Source organism: Mus musculus, chromosome 19 (assembly GCF_000001635.26).
Source record: "Mus musculus strain C57BL/6J chromosome 19, GRCm38.p6 C57BL/6J".
In the NCBI taxonomy this organism is placed as follows: Eukaryota; Metazoa; Chordata; class Mammalia; order Rodentia; family Muridae; genus Mus; species Mus musculus.
In genome coordinates this window covers 50,216,734-50,234,289 of record NC_000085.6, presented here as the reverse complement: position 1 = coordinate 50,234,289, position 17,556 = coordinate 50,216,734, and the positions used below count along the sequence as shown (strand labels likewise).

At 38.9% G+C, this 17,556-nt stretch overlaps 1 protein-coding gene across 9 annotated transcripts in view; it reads left to right on the top strand.

The window, feature by feature from the left end:
- Sorcs1 (sortilin-related VPS10 domain containing receptor 1) overlaps positions 1–17,556 on the top strand; it is a 535,835-nt gene that overhangs the window by 444,840 nt on the left and 73,439 nt on the right. For all 9 annotated transcript variants that reach the window (XM_030251008.1, XM_017318265.2, XM_030251009.1 and 6 more), the window contains 7 exons: positions 1,573–1,675; positions 1,943–2,019; positions 3,988–4,079; positions 5,983–6,090; positions 7,431–7,548; positions 9,061–9,191; positions 12,054–12,167. In XM_030251008.1, the coding sequence (XP_030106868.1) occupies positions 1,573–1,675; positions 1,943–2,019; positions 3,988–4,079; positions 5,983–6,090; positions 7,431–7,548; positions 9,061–9,191; positions 12,054–12,167 (743 nt within the window). The remainder of the gene's footprint in view (positions 1–1,572; positions 1,676–1,942; positions 2,020–3,987; positions 4,080–5,982; positions 6,091–7,430; positions 7,549–9,060; positions 9,192–12,053; positions 12,168–17,556) is intronic.

Below are 17,556 nucleotides of genomic sequence, written 5' to 3'. Positions count from 1 at the left end.
ACTCTCCAGCTATGAGATCCCTAGCTACTTACAGTTCCTTCAGGCCATATGGGTCTGCTCCATCTTCCACCTCATCGTCCTCCATCTTCTTCTCTCCCTCCCACCCCCACCAACTCCCACTGTCTCACCCCATCCCCATCTCATTGTTCTTCTTCTTTCCTCTCATTCCTTCTCTAAAACTTGCAGCTCTGCCTTTCCTTTCCATTGCCCAATCACAGGCCCCAGCTTCTATTGGACCAGTTAAATCAGGGAGCAGGTGCACATGGAATCACATGAGTACATGATATGCTCCTTAATGGGGGCAAGATTAGCATCAAAATACAAACAGCACCAAGGCAATGCACAAGACACCACCACCACCACCACCAAACAAAAATGCCATTTAAAATAAATTGCATCACTACTGAGTCCTGTTTAAAAGAAGAACTTTTGTACAGGATAAAACAAAAGAGGAGATAAGAGAAGGAATAAGTATGAAAGCGTGTTGCATGCTTATATGAAAATGACAATGATGAGACTCTTTGGTTTGTACAATTAATATACATTCAAAAAAGGGAAGATAATCTTGGGGCTACACTGTGTCAGTTGTTTGCAGCTATTAGCACAGTTCCAAATGGTATTCAGAATTTGCTCTGTTGAGATCATGTTCTGAGGCATGAATGACAGCTGCCAAGTGATCTCTTTCACATCCTCTCAGGTCAACTCAGCCAGTTTGATAGCTTCATGCCCGCATTGTTCCATTAGTCCTCCCTGCTTTGGCACTGTGGTTCTTAATCCATCCCTTTTTGTTGTTGTTGTTATTGGTACTATTCATATTCCAACTGTCCTCTCAAATATCTTGTCATACCTTGTAAATATATAATCTACTCATTTTTACTTCACGTTATACTTTTTTCTTAGAAGCCAGTCCTAATTCCACAGTGGCCCATGTCTCTTCACCATCAAAAATTTTATGCTTTGTTTCTATCTTTATGAGCATTAGAATATATATATTTTTTACCCAGTAATCAATAGAAACATCTAATGTCCTTTTTGAAAACTCAGTAATGGCAGAATTCCAAATGTGGGTGCATAATTGATTTATGAGTTCTACCTAGTATTTTAAAATTATTACAATATTTAACAAACTAAATATAATTTAGGTAAATTAGCAGTGTAATTGGAGGTGTTTACTTTCTTTTACCAACCCCAAAGCTGTCGTGGTTGACATTAGACAGCTGTGACAGTAATAATGATGGGTTGGTGGATGAGGGACACAGCGGGAGGAAGAAGATCTTCGTAGACAGAAGACAGAATGGAGAAATAAGTGATGGTTAGATGGGCAGATTAGGTGTTCTGAATTTCATTCAGCCTTTTGTGTGTGTGTGTGTGTGTGTGTGTGTGTGTGTGTGTGTGTATGTGTGTATATGTGTGTTTTCATTTTTTTAAATGTTGAGATGGGGTCTTTCTAGACATCCTCAGAACTTACAGTACAAAGTTGATCTAATCTTGTAGGCAACGTGCCTGGCTGTAGAGCTTTAAATGGCCATTTTGATTTTGTGCACATATGACTTTGCATTCTGTTCTTCCTAGCCCTACTGTTCGCTACACCTTCACCTGAAGGTTTCTGAGAATCCCTACACATCCGGGATCATTGCCAGCAGAGACACAGCCCCAAGTATTATAGTTGCATCAGGTAAGAAGAGTGTGTATGCTTTGCTTGTTATTGTACATGTGTTTATTTTAAGACTCTAGACATCTGTGCTTGGAATTTAATGAGCAAGCTAAAAATATTTTGAAAGCCACCTAAACCGTTGACCTTGAAGTAAGTCTACTTAGAAAATCTCTGTTTAGACAGAATGTTTGCAGTTGAGCTTCATCTCAAGCAGTACAGATTGCTGATGTTATTCATCCTTGGCTTTTCCAGAAAGTTCCTCTCACTAATGGCTTGCACTCTTTCTAGGTAACATAGGCTCTGAGTTGTCAGACAGTGACATCAGCATGTTTGTATCTTCAGATGCAGGGAACACTTGGAGGCAGGTAAGAAAATACTATGGATCCAGGTTGCACCACTCAAATTTAATGACATAATTATTAATTTAATTTAAAATCTAGAAACCTAAAGCTAACATCTTACATAAATCCCGACATGAATAATGTGTTTCTTTTTCTCTTTGTAATGCAAGTCTGAAGTGAACCAAACCAAGTTTGTGCAGGTTGATAGTTTTATCCTTTGGTAATGATATTTCTTAGCACATCTATAATCAAGTTGTAAGGGATTTTCATGTACACAAAAGTGGAAACATTGAATCTATCATATCAGAAATTTGGATCCTGCATGGTGGATTGTGCACATAAACTCCCCTTGCTTTGAAGAGAAACGAAAATAGCCATTACCCAGGTGGTATTATGAGATGTTTAAATATCATGTGTAAATGACAAAACCATAGCTATCAGAATGCATATGTTCAATGAATACAAATGGAGTCGCTTCACACCAATGTACTTAGCTTAGCTGCATCCTGTCTTTCTTTTGAATGAAAATTAGGTTTCGACAGCTTATAAAACAGGCATTTAATGAGGTTTAGCTATCATAAGAAGGTATAAGCCTAATGTATGATTGTTACACCTCAATAAATATGTTTTAATAAGCCCCTGGTGCTTAATTATCATACAATAACTAGCAATGTAAATTGAAATCTAATGCACAGATGATCATATTTAACAATGAGCTCACTTTGCTCACAGGAGAGGTGGACATGATAGCCTGCAGCTCTTTCTTTATCTTTAAACCTTTAATGGTACTTGCATATTTTAACAAAAGATGACAGAGAAGAAATTGGGAGGGGGGGTTGAAGGAAAATGGACAATTATAAGGAAACATTTGGAGAATAATGTCAAGATTCTATGTTCTTTTCTCTGACCAAGGCATAAAACTCTCTCCTGCTACAGGCTGGGGTCACTATTGTATAAAAGAATTAATGAGGCTGGAGAGTAGCCAAGTTGTTAAGCTCCCTTCTGCATTTCTAAAGGGCCCAAGATTGGTTCCCTACACCCATATCCAGAAACTCATGACCACCTGTAATTCTTAGAGAAGTTCAATGCCCTATACTGACCTCCTGAATAATAATAATAACACACACACACACACACACACACGAATCAAGAGAGAGAAGAGAGAAATTATGTCTATAGCATAACTTACGATGAGTCCATTGTAGCATTTTAACTGAGAATAGAATTACTCTTAGATAGAAGAATTCAGAGACACTTTTCATAATGTATCCATTTGACTCTAAATTCTTTTCTCACATCTTATGAAAGACTCAATATGATACATGTAATCAAAGTTGACAATTTTATCTTGATTAGAATGTTTGTCACTTTGAAGAACATCTATGAATAAAAGGAGAAAATATTTCTTTGATAAACTATGAGAGTTTGTAGGTAATTAGACAATTATACCTGCATAAGGCATTGCAGTACAGTGAGCCCCACTTTCACCAATGCTATGTGTGTAGCTGCAGTCTATGAATTGTAGTATTTGGATGAGAGTATTGTACTAAATTGTCTCCAAGTATCCTCCCATCTAGATATGTACACTCCCTTATAGCTCCCCAGTGTTCTTACATAATTTTCAGAGATAGCAATTGATAAGTACTGCCACAAAGATAAGAGAATACAAAGATAAATATATACTGTTGATGCTAAAGATTTATTTTGTAGGATGATAAAATCGTTTCATAGTGTCTGGTTGCTTTCGTTTCTGTTGTTTCATTCTTACTTTATCATTTACTCCATCCTCTATAAATGTAATCACTGCATTTCTGAGGTAGATGTAGCCCATGTTGAAAAGCATTGTTTTGTTGCTTACATTTTCTCAAAGACTTAGGGGAACCTATTTCTATGAGAGGTGTTTTAATCTTCTTATGTAGACTGATACTGTGCACCTTGAACACCAAGCACAGATGTGATACATGTGTGTGTGCTCTTCTTTTCCTCATTCAGATTTTTGAAGAAGAGCACAGCATTTTGTACCTTGACCAAGGTGGAGTCCTTGTTGCTATGAAACACACATCTCTCCCAATTCGACACCTTTGGTAAGGGCATTTCCGCCTTAAGAAAAAACACATATGGTCATTCATGGTTATCAGAATCAGTCTCTGAATCATGTGACTATGTTGAGATAAGACTGTGACCTGCTTTTGAAAAGGGGAAGTCAAGGGCAAACCAGACGGATGGGTAAGTGTTTCTGCTCCTAACAGGACAACTGCATTATGGCTTCTAAATGTGGTGATAACCTGTACCTTCATGAGTTCCTCAGCACCATCACTGGAGAGCCATGTATAGACTCCACCATAATCTCTGAGTAGCAACAGTACTGCCAATCATTCATCCCAGACAACATTGCATAAAGCTTAGTATATACATGGCTTTGCGCATCCAGAGACTCACTGCTCATGGCTATCCAGCTTCTATTCTGTTTCCCCTGTGTGACTTTGTTAGCTCCCTTTAATGAGATGATATCCTACAAATCTGAATCCTGTACTGAGGGATGTACGAGGCCTAATATCTACAGGGTTTTCCAACGAACTTCTTCCTCCCTATTTAGAAGAAGTCCTCTGCATATTGAGCTTGTGCAAAGTTTAAGACCTGATTTTCCTTCCACCTTTAATTATATTAATGACCTCAGGAGTAAACTGCAAAAGATGAGTGTACTGGATAATTTTGTGTCAACTTGACACAAGCTGGAGTTATCACAGAGAAAGGAGCTTCAGTTGGGGAAATGCCTCCACAAGATCCAGCTGTAAGGCATTTTCTCAATTAGTGATCAAGTCGGGAGGTCTCCTTGTGGGTGGTGCCATCTCTGGGCTGGTAGTCTTGGGTTCTATAAGAGAGCAGGCTGAGCAAGCAAAGGGAAGCAAGCCAGTAAAGAACATCACTCCATGGCCTTTGCATCAGCTCCTGGTTCCTGGCCTGTTTGAGTTCCAGTCCTGACTTCCTTTGGTGATGGACAGCCATGTGAAAGAGTAAGCTGAATAAACCCTTTCCTCCCCAACTTGCTTCTTGGTCATGACGTTTGTGCAGGAATAGAAACCCTGACTAAGACAGATGAGCAAACGTGGATCTTGAGGAAAAGTATTTGCAGAGAAAGATAGAGTGAAGCCCACCCTCCCATTTAGCTGTCTCAGTAGGTACTCAGGCTTCTCCGAACACTGTCAACAAGATCATTCATGAACAACAGAAATATATTTCATAGATTTGGGAGCGAGAAGCACAGATAGAAATGCTAGCCAAGTCCATGTCTGCTGAGGAGCCTCTTTCCGATTCCTAAATGGTGTCTTGTTGCTGTGTTCCCCCAAGGTTAAAAGGACAGGCAGACCAAAGCCTATTCTATAAGACACAGTTCCACTCCTGGGGACTCTACCCCTTTGATCTCAGTTCTTCATAAGCATCCATTTCCTAACACAATTAGTGATGTAAGTTTTAGCATATGGATCTTGAAGAGAACACAGGTACATGTAGTACAACAGACTGCCAAAAAAGCAGATTTCTCCTGCCCTCAGTAGCATATTCTTCCATTCAGTGAGGTCAACCAGGATTGATGTAACGTAAGTGGGACTTGTTTATAAGTTGGTCACTTAGAGATGGATTGGTTAAATTTTGTCCAATTATAAGGCTATCTGTGCTCAGTACCACCATTAAGACACTGCAGATTTGGAGAAAATCCCATGAAGTGTAAGAACATAAAATGATTTCAATTATTTTCTGTCATTCAATTATTCCTAATTCACATGGCTTTCCCTTATTTTTGCCTCAGTATATCTGGTTATAGATTATTAATATCTCTATTCGTACCTTTTGATATAATCAATTGTACTTATTTGTAATGAAGTCTCACTCTGTTATTATTTTCTCACTGGTAACTAGCATCTTTCCTTATCCATAGATATCGCCTTTTCCTTTTGAGATGTAGTGACTGTTCAATTGTTCTGCCACTAGGTTGAGTTTTGATGAAGGGAGATCTTGGAGCAAATACAGCTTTACATCCATTCCACTCTTTGTGGATGGAGTCCTGGGGGAGCCTGGAGAAGAGACACTAATCATGACGTAAGTGGTGTGGGGTGATTCCTTCTTACTAAGATGTAGCAAACATAAAGAGGCACTTTGCAGCTGAGCCTGTTGGATTTGTTAGTTTCAAAGTTGATAGCAATGTTAGTACATCTTAATTCAAGAACCCCTGGCAAAGAAGACAAAGAATGGGACCCATTCTTGAAGACCCAGGCTGAGGAGGTAGGAAAAGGGCTGCAATCTTAGTTTAGAGCTGTCTTAATAGAATGAATATATATGTATATATTGTAATGATAACATACCTGGATATTTAGAAAACCCTAGACCTTTAAGACCATGGCATTTCATTTTTCTCTGGTTCTTTGCCTTACAAACCATGAGGCATGTTAAAGCAACCATGAGAGGAACTGGCTTTGCAAAAGTGAATTTATACTCATTTTTGTCTGTAAAGCAATGACCATGAATTCATGAGAGACTTGATTAATGTCTCAACTGATCATGGGTTTCAAAACTTGGACTGGGATTTCGCAATATGAAATTGTGATATTCACTTCTCTTAGTAGATTCCCTACAGAAAACATGGGAAGATAATTCCATAGTAGTTGATCTAGAAACCAGTAAAAAATTTAAAATCAAAGTGAACAATTGCTACATATTTCAGCCTTCCCACTTAACACTGAGAAAAGAAGAAAAATTGAGTATGCCCAGTAGCCACACGTTCACACAACACACCTATATTCGAAGCTTACTCCATAGCTTGCTTTTATTCAACATTTATATTGTCAAAATACTGTTCACTCACAGAAAGGTGATCTGAAAGGCTCTTTTGTAGCCTGTATTCACATTTATGTTTAGTGATTAAATTCTTCCTAGCTGAATCTGCACTAGAGCAGAAATCACAAGGTAAGAGCAGTTGTAATTACTTGGTCCTATGGTCCACTTTCTATAGGCCCTGAGGAGAAGATAAAGGATATGTAAGCCATTGGACCAAATATATTAACAAAAGGATCTAGAAGTGTGTGTTGGACCACCTAGGATACAATCTTTGTGGTCATTTCTTTAGTCATTTTCTAAGCCATTCCTGTTAATTTGAATCAAATATTCTGGGATCTGGCTTTCTCAATTGCTAATGACATGCTTTTGTTATTTTGGGTTGGAAAAAAATGCAAAAAAAATCTTTGAGCCTCAATTTATCCGTCTGCAAAGTGCCATCAGTGTAAGCATTCTCTTCATAAACGTGCTCCACCGAGGAGAGATGTGACCCGTGTCATGTGGTTAGCAGCATAGCATCTTCAGAGCAGAAGATTTGATGCAAGCCGTTGTTAATACTGCTGTTGTCTTTATTATTGTGACTCTATCTACCACTGTAAACCCTGTAGAGTGTTTGGACACTTCAGTCATCGTTCCGAATGGCAGCTGGTCAAAGTGGACTACAAGTCCATTTTTGATAGACGCTGTGCTGAAGAAGACTACAGACCCTGGCAGTTGCATAGTCAGGTAAGAGTTAGAGAAATAGCATTAAACCTTGGAATGGAGGCAGAGGTGTTATGGATAAGTGACTAGGCTGAAAAACCTGGAGTTCTTAAGTCCACAGTACAGTGCCCATTTAATTCTTCCATGTTTTATATCTCACAACATAAGGAAACACATTTATATTCTGTTGTGAAGCTCTCTCTCTCTCTCTCTCCCTCCCTCTCCCTCTCTCTCTCTCTCTCTCTCTCTCATGCTAGGATATAACAAGATAAAAATTCAAATGTGCTTCAGTTAGATTTACACCTCAAAATGAAATATGAGCTCAGCACTGAGAGGCAAACATAATTCGTCTGAGTGTGGCATAGGGCTGCCTGATAGAGGCCGAGTGAGGGACGGTTCTTCAGTTTCAACAAGCAATGCAAACAGAGATAAGGCATAAAATAGTCAATCGATGCTGGGCGAGCAATGCCAGAAAAGTCCTTCCACATTTCTATGATTCCCTAGGAGTGTATAGCAGCTCTTGCCTCCTGTGAGATACTCATGGTATAAGAGTGTGAAATCGCTGATAGAAAACCACCTCATCCCTCTCAATCATTCATAGTGTATCACAATCCTTGGATGAGAGCTTTTCTTTTTGATTTCCCAAGGCAGAAGTCAATCTTCAGGCTATTCACAGGATAGGATAGATGTACCCCCTAAGCAGTCATGACCATATTCAGGCAGTGAAACATCTTCCATTCCATTCTCTGACTTGGTAGTGTATTTATGCATGATGTGAAGCGAAGTCAGTTGAAGAGAGTTTCTTCAGTAAAGACAGGGGATAATAGACTTACATTCTGCCTTAGCTTTCTCACCAACACAAAGGTGCTATATTTGCCAGTGGGTGCAGCCCCAGCAAGGAGCAGCCACTGTATTCAGAGGCTCAACAATGGAATGCTCGCTCACACCAACCACCGTGTTTCTCTCTTTGATGTACGTGCATTGTGACACCCAAAACTTCTATTTAGTTTTTGGAAAAAGACTGAACTGAGCTTTCTTGCTTGTCTGATAGGCGATCATAGAATTGGTGCTATAAAGTTATGTAGAAAGAAACATAGTAATCTGAACTTAAATCAGTTTTATGTTTCATAGCAATGCTGTTCTTTCATGTGATCATAAATGACCAACTGCAATTCCTTTATAACAGGAAAACGGAACTTAATTATTATAGGTTAGCAGGCAATTCATTAGTTGCAGGATAGCCACATTCCGTGTCCTTCATTACACTATGCCTAACACACTGACAAAGAAAGCTATGCTTGATATATAAAGAGTTAAAGCTAATATTAGAAAAATAAGCATTGTTTATTGGGGTTGCCTTTGTGTTCATACTTCATATTAGGCGTCAAAACGGAAATACTAATAGCGTGAATTGGGTTCCCAAGGATCATATTTATATTAAAGTTTGTGAATATCTCTCCAAATCACACTGTGAGGCTGCAGGAGAAGTCTAATCTTTGTGCTTGATTTTGCATGCTATTTGCCTCCTATTTGCAGGGGGAAGCATGCATCATGGGAGCCAAGAGGATATACAAGAAGAGAAAGTCTGAGCGCAAGTGTATGCAAGGAAAGTATGCGGGAGCAATGGAGTCTGAGCCTTGTGTTTGTACAGAGGCAGACTTTGACTGGTGAGCTCCTGTAGTTATCCCACAGAACTGTTCACTAATATGACATCTGTGAAGCCCTGAATAAAAGCTTTAACTTGAGAAAGTGGTAAACAAAACTAGCGCTAAGTGGCAGACCTTATATTTTTATTAAATTCTCTCTTGGCCACATCACGATTTTTTTTATTAACTATGTGAATGTGTCTTTCAAAAGAAATCAGCGGTTTCTTCTTTGGATTTTAAGAGGGTTTACAAGATGGTTGGCAGTTATTTTCATATTGATGCTGGATAGTCAGAAAAATGGAGACGCCAAATCTATCTCAAGCTTCTTTAGATAGCAATATGGGAAGCACTAACTAGAGCTCCCAGAAAGCAAATATGTTTATGTGTTACGTAAAGTTGTTTTAGCATTGAGCATCCTTGGTAAGCATAATATCCACAAAAGACATAAATCCTTTGTCTGTGAACGTTTCCAGCCTGTGGTGGTTGGCTAAATGAAGCTTATGAGAGCATTGAGTGACATTTATAGTCTCAGTACAAGAGTGGACTCAACTTGATCCTGTGAACTGAGTGATAATAAAGCTAGTTTAACCTGGAGAGGCAGAAGAGACATTGGGAGGCTTCAACTAAACTCAGCAAGCACTAGAGTTCTTCCAGACATTTGCTAAACATTGGAGAGCCAATGATCTTCTTGCTTTATTCTTGTTTAGTATTTAATGAGCGGGTAAAATTGAAAAATTATTTAAGAAGTCTAATAAGCCACCATATTTTCTTTTGTTCTTTCCCTCTTTTTTATCTATTTCGGAATAGGAAGCAATTAATATATATTTATGTAAATGTTAAAAACTAAAAACTTGAAACATATATAAATTATTAATTCTTACTATTTTGGCTATGTGACTGTAACAGCTCACATGTATAGTGTCATCAAAATGTGAGTGACTTATGTGAGACACAGGCTACACATGCATCTCAGACCATAACCAGGTCAGTCTCTTCTAATGGTAGACCACTAGAGATGTTCTCTGAATTAGAGGTGTTGAGAAAGCCTGCCAGTTGTCAAACAAGTAACCCAACATTGCTTTCTCTTGTTGATGAGCAAGAAAGACCAAGAGCCAGCATTTTAGCTCTTTGCACTTATTGGAGGGTATCAGAGCTTCAGCAATAACAGAACTCATGGACGTTCTACAGGGGCTTCCCCTGTATGCTCTTATGTCAGTGATATGTAACTGCAACAACAAAACTGCCTTATCTCTACCCTGAACTTGGGACTGATACCCAGAAAGATACTCACAGAAAGACCTACCTTGAGATTTTGTCATCCATCACATCCCTCTTTCTGAAGCCTAATTCTTGATCATTTACTATACTGAAGGAGAATTTGCAAAGTAAGTTGGCATGTTATATCACTGGAAGAACTATGGCTCTGTGCAGTATCCATTCTTCATACAGAACAAAAATATCTGCTAGAAGGAAATGTAAGAGAAAATGTACCCTAAAATTCTGCCTTTTTCATAAAAAACATTTTCCTCTTTGAATCTTTCTTCCTAAACCATTTCAACATAAGCCAATATTTTGGTTTTGTTCAAGGCAAAAAAGAATGTAAGATAAGGAAATAAATTAGGCTTCTCTCCCTATTCTTGCCCCATGTCTGTCTTGTTTAGGTCATTGAATTCCACTGGTGACTGGAGTCTGCTACCAGTCCCAGAGGCTGAACAGAACTCTAAGGAGTAGACCGTGAGTCTTAAGTTGTGCTCCTGTGTGGTTTCTTGCTCAAATGGGACTACATGATGATGAAAATGTTTTGGAAGGCTCACTGTGTGCTTGTTGGGCTTCTTTTAGAAGCTGGATTTTCTACAATCTTACCTGATAGTAGCATAATGAAAGATGCTCATTGGATGTTCTTTGTTAGCCAGGCTCCCTGGATATTGTCCAAGTGACACTGCGTCATTCTCCAGCTTTTGTCGGGCATTTCCTTGAAGTGAGCACTGGGTAATTCTGGAAGTGGCTATTCTGTCATCTTCCTACTCATGCTGGGTTGAACCAGGCCCTAATCTAGAGGGATGTACAGAATATGAAGTTCCAGTTGTCTGATGACAAGCCCTTGAGGCTGAGCCCATTTCTCCCTCCATGTCCATGGTGTGCCAGCATCTCACCTCTATCACAAAGATGGACCAATTTATACTAGTGCTTGCCCATTGCTGCCTGTGATTTGTCTGTGCATGTAGAGGTACAATTTGTTGTCCTTTTCTGTGCCCAGTTTTACCTTCCAGAAGCCAAGAACATCAGAGGTCCCTGGAAGCAAGAATGAATAGAAACCAAGAGAAAAAAATTAGAGCATTTTCAATGCAGAGGCAAGATTTAAGGCAGTTGTTACCAACTGGTAGTGAGAAATGCTGAGGACAAAACTTTTCCTTGGGGAAGCGCTTGAGAGACTCCTGAAGGGCATTTTCTTTTTGGCTGTAACTCTGAAGCATATGGCTTATACGCAGAGAAACCTGGCTCTTCTCTACTTGTTACAGCCAGATGTTTTGGAAGAGCATCCCAAAGACATCACTGGTAATGAGGACTGTACCACATGTGGCTGTTTTCACCAAGACTCAAGCTCCCGACTCAGCCATGTTCCTATTTACTCTTTCTCATTACATGAGACCAAAGTCATTCCTCTCACCTTGAAGGCATCAAAAGGGGAATATTGGTTCTATAAGATATTTTCATGGGTAATAGATAATGTATAGAGAAAAACTTTTAAGTCCTAGAAGACTTAAGCATTTAGGCAATGCTTATTTTATTGACTGATTAGAAGTTGGTTGTCAACTACTATGAAATAGTTCTGAATAAGTTTGCCATCTGGTAAATGTTTCGTCTTGGGTATGTCCCCAACAGTGACTATGGCTATGAGAGACATAGTAATGGACAATGCCTGCCAGCATTTTGGTTCAACCCATCCTCACTGTCAAAAGACTGCAGCTTGGGACAGAGTTACCTCAACAGCACTGGGTGAGTTTCTGTGGTAGTAGGCTTCAGGGGCCAACCTTGGATGATGATGTTACTCTGACACAGTTCCTTCTGATCATACACCGGACTTGTTTTCCTATAACACAATGCATTTTTGATAGAATGTCATTTCTTGTCACTATATTGCTGCCATTAAACATTTAGCATGTGTGTTTATGTGTGTGTATGTGTGTTTGTATGTGTGTGTGAGAGACAGAGACAGAGGGGTATGTGTGTATGTGCAAGGTTATGGGGATACATGCTTTGGAGGCCAGGGGTTGAATTCAGGTGTCTTACTCAATTGCTTCTCAATGGAATATTCTGAAACACCATCTCCCCCTAAATATAGAACTCACCATTTCATCAATAAATGGTTGGCCAATGAGCTTTAGGTATTTATCTGCCTCAAGGATTTATAGTGCCACTTTGCCTAGCTTTTCACATATGCCCCGAGAATCTGATGTCTGGTACTTCCTCATGGTTGCATAGTATGCTATCTCTCCAGCATAGATTTCTCAGCTTTTTGGCTCACATATTTAATTTCAAAAGAAATATACAGGTATGTTTTATTTAGTTAAAAGTCCAGTTTAGTTCATCACTCCAGTACTGGCCCCATTTTCCTCACAGCTCTGATCTCTATGCTGTGTAAGTTTCCAGACATTTTCCTTGCATTTTTCCAACAATAAATTTCTCCAAGAAAAATACATAAAATCCACATGGAAGATGACTGTTATATGGTTTGCTATATTTGTTATATGTTCTTCTTTAATTTGCCTTTTTCACTCTAAAAATATATCTTAAGCATCTTTACAGGTCTGATTAGATCGGGCTACTTTCATACCTTTATATTGCATCCTATTCAATAATAAAGCATTATTTAATTATTATTTTTCATGGATATTTGGGTTATTCTGTTTTTTTAAATGCCACTATCAATAAAACTACAATTAACATTCTCTACCACAACCCTTGTTGTTAAAAACACTCGTAGATAATTAGAGTTTCCTTTGTTAATTAGAAGTGTTTCTTTTAGCTTATAGAGCAAATTACATTCAGCCAACTGGTTTCTTTTTAGGCTCATGTATTAGGCATTGTCAAATTTTCTCTCACAGAGATGAAAATTGCAGTTTCTGCTCACATACTGCTAGGCTGTTCTAGAGACTAAAGAGTCATCTTAAGTAACTTCCATCCTCTTGAAAATCCAGTGGATTCTGCCGAGGAAAACTTAAATGGAAGAGAAGTTGAGAAAGGTCAATTCAGATTCAGTGAACAATAAGACTGGCCCAGTTGGCAAGAGCTACTTGACAAAGTCACACTGTTGTTTAGAAGCCTTTAGAATTAAGTAAGCAAGTTGGACTAACTCCAACACTACCTTTAACCCTTGTCTATGCATTGCCAGGATGCAGTCTGTATCAGCAGAATGAAAGGCAAAGGCCTCAGGGTCATAAAATTAGCCTGAGAGCATGCGCTTGCCTGCTTCTGGCTTCCTAGACACAACACTCCCTCACGCCCTCACGCTTTGTCGGGTTCCAGAGCATGTTGCAGACATACAGGCAGAAGACGAACTGAGTGAGGTCTTCTAGCTAAAGGTTAATCACAGTGATGGTTAATGAACTAACCACAGAGCATGTAGCAAAGTCTGGGTCTCTCTCTCTCTCTCTCTCTCTCTCTCTCTCTCTCTCTCTCTCTCTCTCTCTCTCTCTCTCTCTCTCTCTAAATGGTTTGCTATATAAACAGTCAGCTTTAGACTCAGCATATTTGTCTTGGTATATAGCAGTGTTCCTAGGTTCACTCACTTCACCAGAATGGAAATTTTCATCATAGGTTATTATTCTTACCAATGAAAATGTTATTTTAAGGAGATACTAACATTTTTTTTTTGTAATCAACTTGACTGTGCAGAGGTGAAGGGCCTCACAGTTTGTTCTGCAATTGCTGGCCAGGATTTAGAAGAGACAGTTATAATAAGAAGTAAATGACTGAAAACAGCACCTACATGTCCTCTACCTTTGTTTAGTTCACTGATGTCAGGATTTCTGACATCCACACATAGAGGTGCCTGTCAGCATCTCTCTCCTCTGTATCCTTGTCTTTTTGGCCTCACAAGTCTTACACATTATCACATCCAGAGTCCAAGCAAAGACAATGAATCAAGTTTTCTACCGCAGAGGAGCTAAGATTGCAATGCCATTGAATAACTTTCACTTAGTTCAAAAGTGAGGTCCCTTGCTATTTGCTGTCAGGTTTGAGCTGTGGTTTGTTTCTTTGTGCCTCTCAGTTTCTTACCTATGGAAATTTCTTATTTGCATTCAGCTTGTGATTAAATGTGGTACTATATCGAGAATGTGTAGACTAAACCCCAAGAGACAGTCATTACTTTGCAAGATACAGATCACTCTAGAATAGGGGATTAAAAGAGAAAGGAAAAATCCTTTATTCATTGTGAATGTTTAGTAGAGGCATACATGACCTTTAACGGCCACTTCAGTGTTGGTGTCAGTGACATATTTAATCTACCTACCAGTTTCTCATCTATAAACTAGAAATAGTGATCAACAAAGGCTCATAATGTCACCTGATTAGGAAGTGATGTGTCAACTACTGTTATAAAGTCACATGTCTAGAATGAGATAGACCACTCACTGTAAACCAGAAGCTGTGTCTATTCCTCTACCCTGTCCAGGCCAGGCAACTAGTTTGCCTGATTATCGAACAAGTTCTGTGGTCTCAAAAAAAATATCCATTTCTGTTTTTTATTATATAAAGATAAGCAGGTAGCCCCAAGGAATCCCCTGTCTGCCCCACCTTTTGTGTCTTCTTAAGCAATGGCTTCATATATCTCAAGTTGTGAATGCACAAGCTTATTAGGTTATATTTATATGTTGTGTTTTAACTGTTTGGAACTAGAGAGCAAACTGCAAATTAAAGTTGCTAAATTAACCAGGACATTGGTTATATTATATTACAGTGAAAATATGGGGTCAGTTTATTCTACAAAAACAAGGCAGTTTTCTTAAGGGACAGATTTCTTCTTTTTATTTAGTTGAAGACATTTCTTGCTGTGTTCAAATGGATGTGTGTTGAAATCTCTGTCCATGTGAGTTTCTTTACAGGAGCCATTAATCGCTCATGGAGTAATATTCAAACACTGTTGTTCATGACTAGCTGCTTAATATTTAATAGGGCTGTTTACTTAAGATGCTCACTTAAAATAACATAAGTGAGGTATCTATATAAAAATATTTAGTAGGTCCATCAATAAGTATCACATATACATTTAAGCAAAGGAATAACTTTCATATTATTACCTTATTCCTTGATGTCATAAAAATAAGGTGTTTATAAATATAATCTTCTCCCTACTAGCCACAGACACAGACCTGAGTAATCTGTTCTCACATAATGTCTATACCCAGTATCACTGTGGGGAATTTGAGTTCTTCCCACCTGATTATTCCGGATGACCTGTGGGGATCCTGATGTTCTGTCTGATCTATACTCTGTGAGATTTCCCAGTGTGCATCAAGGAGAATAATTAGTCTTAAAATTGCTGCATGTGTTGAAAGTCCACAGAAAGGAAATCACTTGCATTATTTACAAACTGATCACTGCAGGAGCCCATGTAGTTGTTTTCGAGCCAGGACTCCTGTGGTCTCAGAGTGGATACAAAATAATTGTTACCTGCTAGGAAGTCATCTCTTAGATGAGGTGTTCCATCTTTTCATGGGATGGCATAGCAGTTGGGAAATAGAGATCCACTCCTTCACATTTTTGCTTCCATCCACATCAATAATGCTTCGATTAGAGGTTCCCACACAGGTGCTGTGACATTCTGGCATTGATAGTTCTTCATTGTGTGACCTTGGGCAACTCTGTCTCTCCTTTCCATGTTATCCAAAGCAAAGTTACTATAGTAGCTGTTTAAGGATGCTTTCACCACTTTCATTAACGGGTTGAGATAATTCAGAAGTAAAGTTCCTTGATCTGTTTATGCTCAAGAAAAAGGAAAACATTGAGATTTAGTTGTACAAATTGATTCAGATGGTGGATTCACGAAGCCCCACTCAAGACTGTTTCCAGCAAGCCATTTAGACAAGTGTGACCATATGTACTATTTCATCAAATCTGTCTTCAAAATGAAGCTATATGCATTTCTTATTCAAATTGAGTTGTGCTTCTATCCTGTTTAATACAAGTAAAATTAACTCAACCCACCTAGATGCCTATGGCGCACATCAAGCCCTCAATTCCTGCCTGAATACTTGGTTTTAGTGAAAAGCCCTGGGAATCATTGAGTTGAAAAAAAAAAAAAAAAAAAAAAAACAAAGAAACAAGCAATCAGCAACCTGAGAAACCTGCTTAGTTAGCCAGGGAATATTATTCATTCTTTTTGAGTAGAAATGCTATGGCTGCTCTGTATGGTCACTGCTAATTATGGGCACATGTCCACTATTGGCGAAGCCTTACCACATTACGTCCTATTAAAGCACAAATGGCCTTTTATTTGGTTGCATATGCCTATTGACAATAGCTGCCAAGAATATCTGCCTCCCTGAGTGCCCAGTACATACCCACTTATGGAGAAAGAGAGTCCAGGCCCTCACCTGTCTGCCCCACCCCCCAGCAGTACCTCTGGATTTGGGAGTTAAATGAATAATTTTAGCCATGGTGACTAAGTGATGCTACTGTAGCTGCAGCTCTCTGATGCCAATGATCTGTAATTATGTAGATCCTTCCATTTACAGACATGAGTATATATACATTGCTATTCTCCTACTACATACCTACCCTCCTTAAGTCTGGGAATACTTCAGGCCTTCGTCATACACGTTATTCAGCTCAGTCTCCATTTGCTCTAATGCTGGCTCTTTTTCTTGCTGCAATACATCTAGAGGCACCCTAACAAAACAGAGTATCCCTTGCAAGCAAAGACACAAAGTACAATGCAATAATCGGAACTGTTTAATTTTCTCATTGTGTGTGGCATTGTAGTGCATCATAATTCAGTGACAGTATAGCCCATCTGAGAGACAAGAGGACCTAGAGCTATAACCCAGCGTTGGCCCTTACATAGGATAAATACCATGAAAGAAGAGAAGTTCACAGAAAAGGATGACATGGAAGTTTAAAGGATGAGTCGCATTATGACGAGGAGGAGAGGGCCTCCTGCTCAGTGTGAACAGCATCAGAGAAAGTTAAAAAGAAAGCAAACATCTCTCAAGTTCTTAGATTAGAACTTCTTAGGGCCAGGTAACAGACACTCACCAATTATAAAATTTTACCCAAATAATTTGAGGATACATGAGTACTATAGGAAAAACTGTTCTTGTAGATGTTTAAGCTGAATTCACAACTGATGGAAATATAGAAACAAGCTAAGTACTCCTCAATA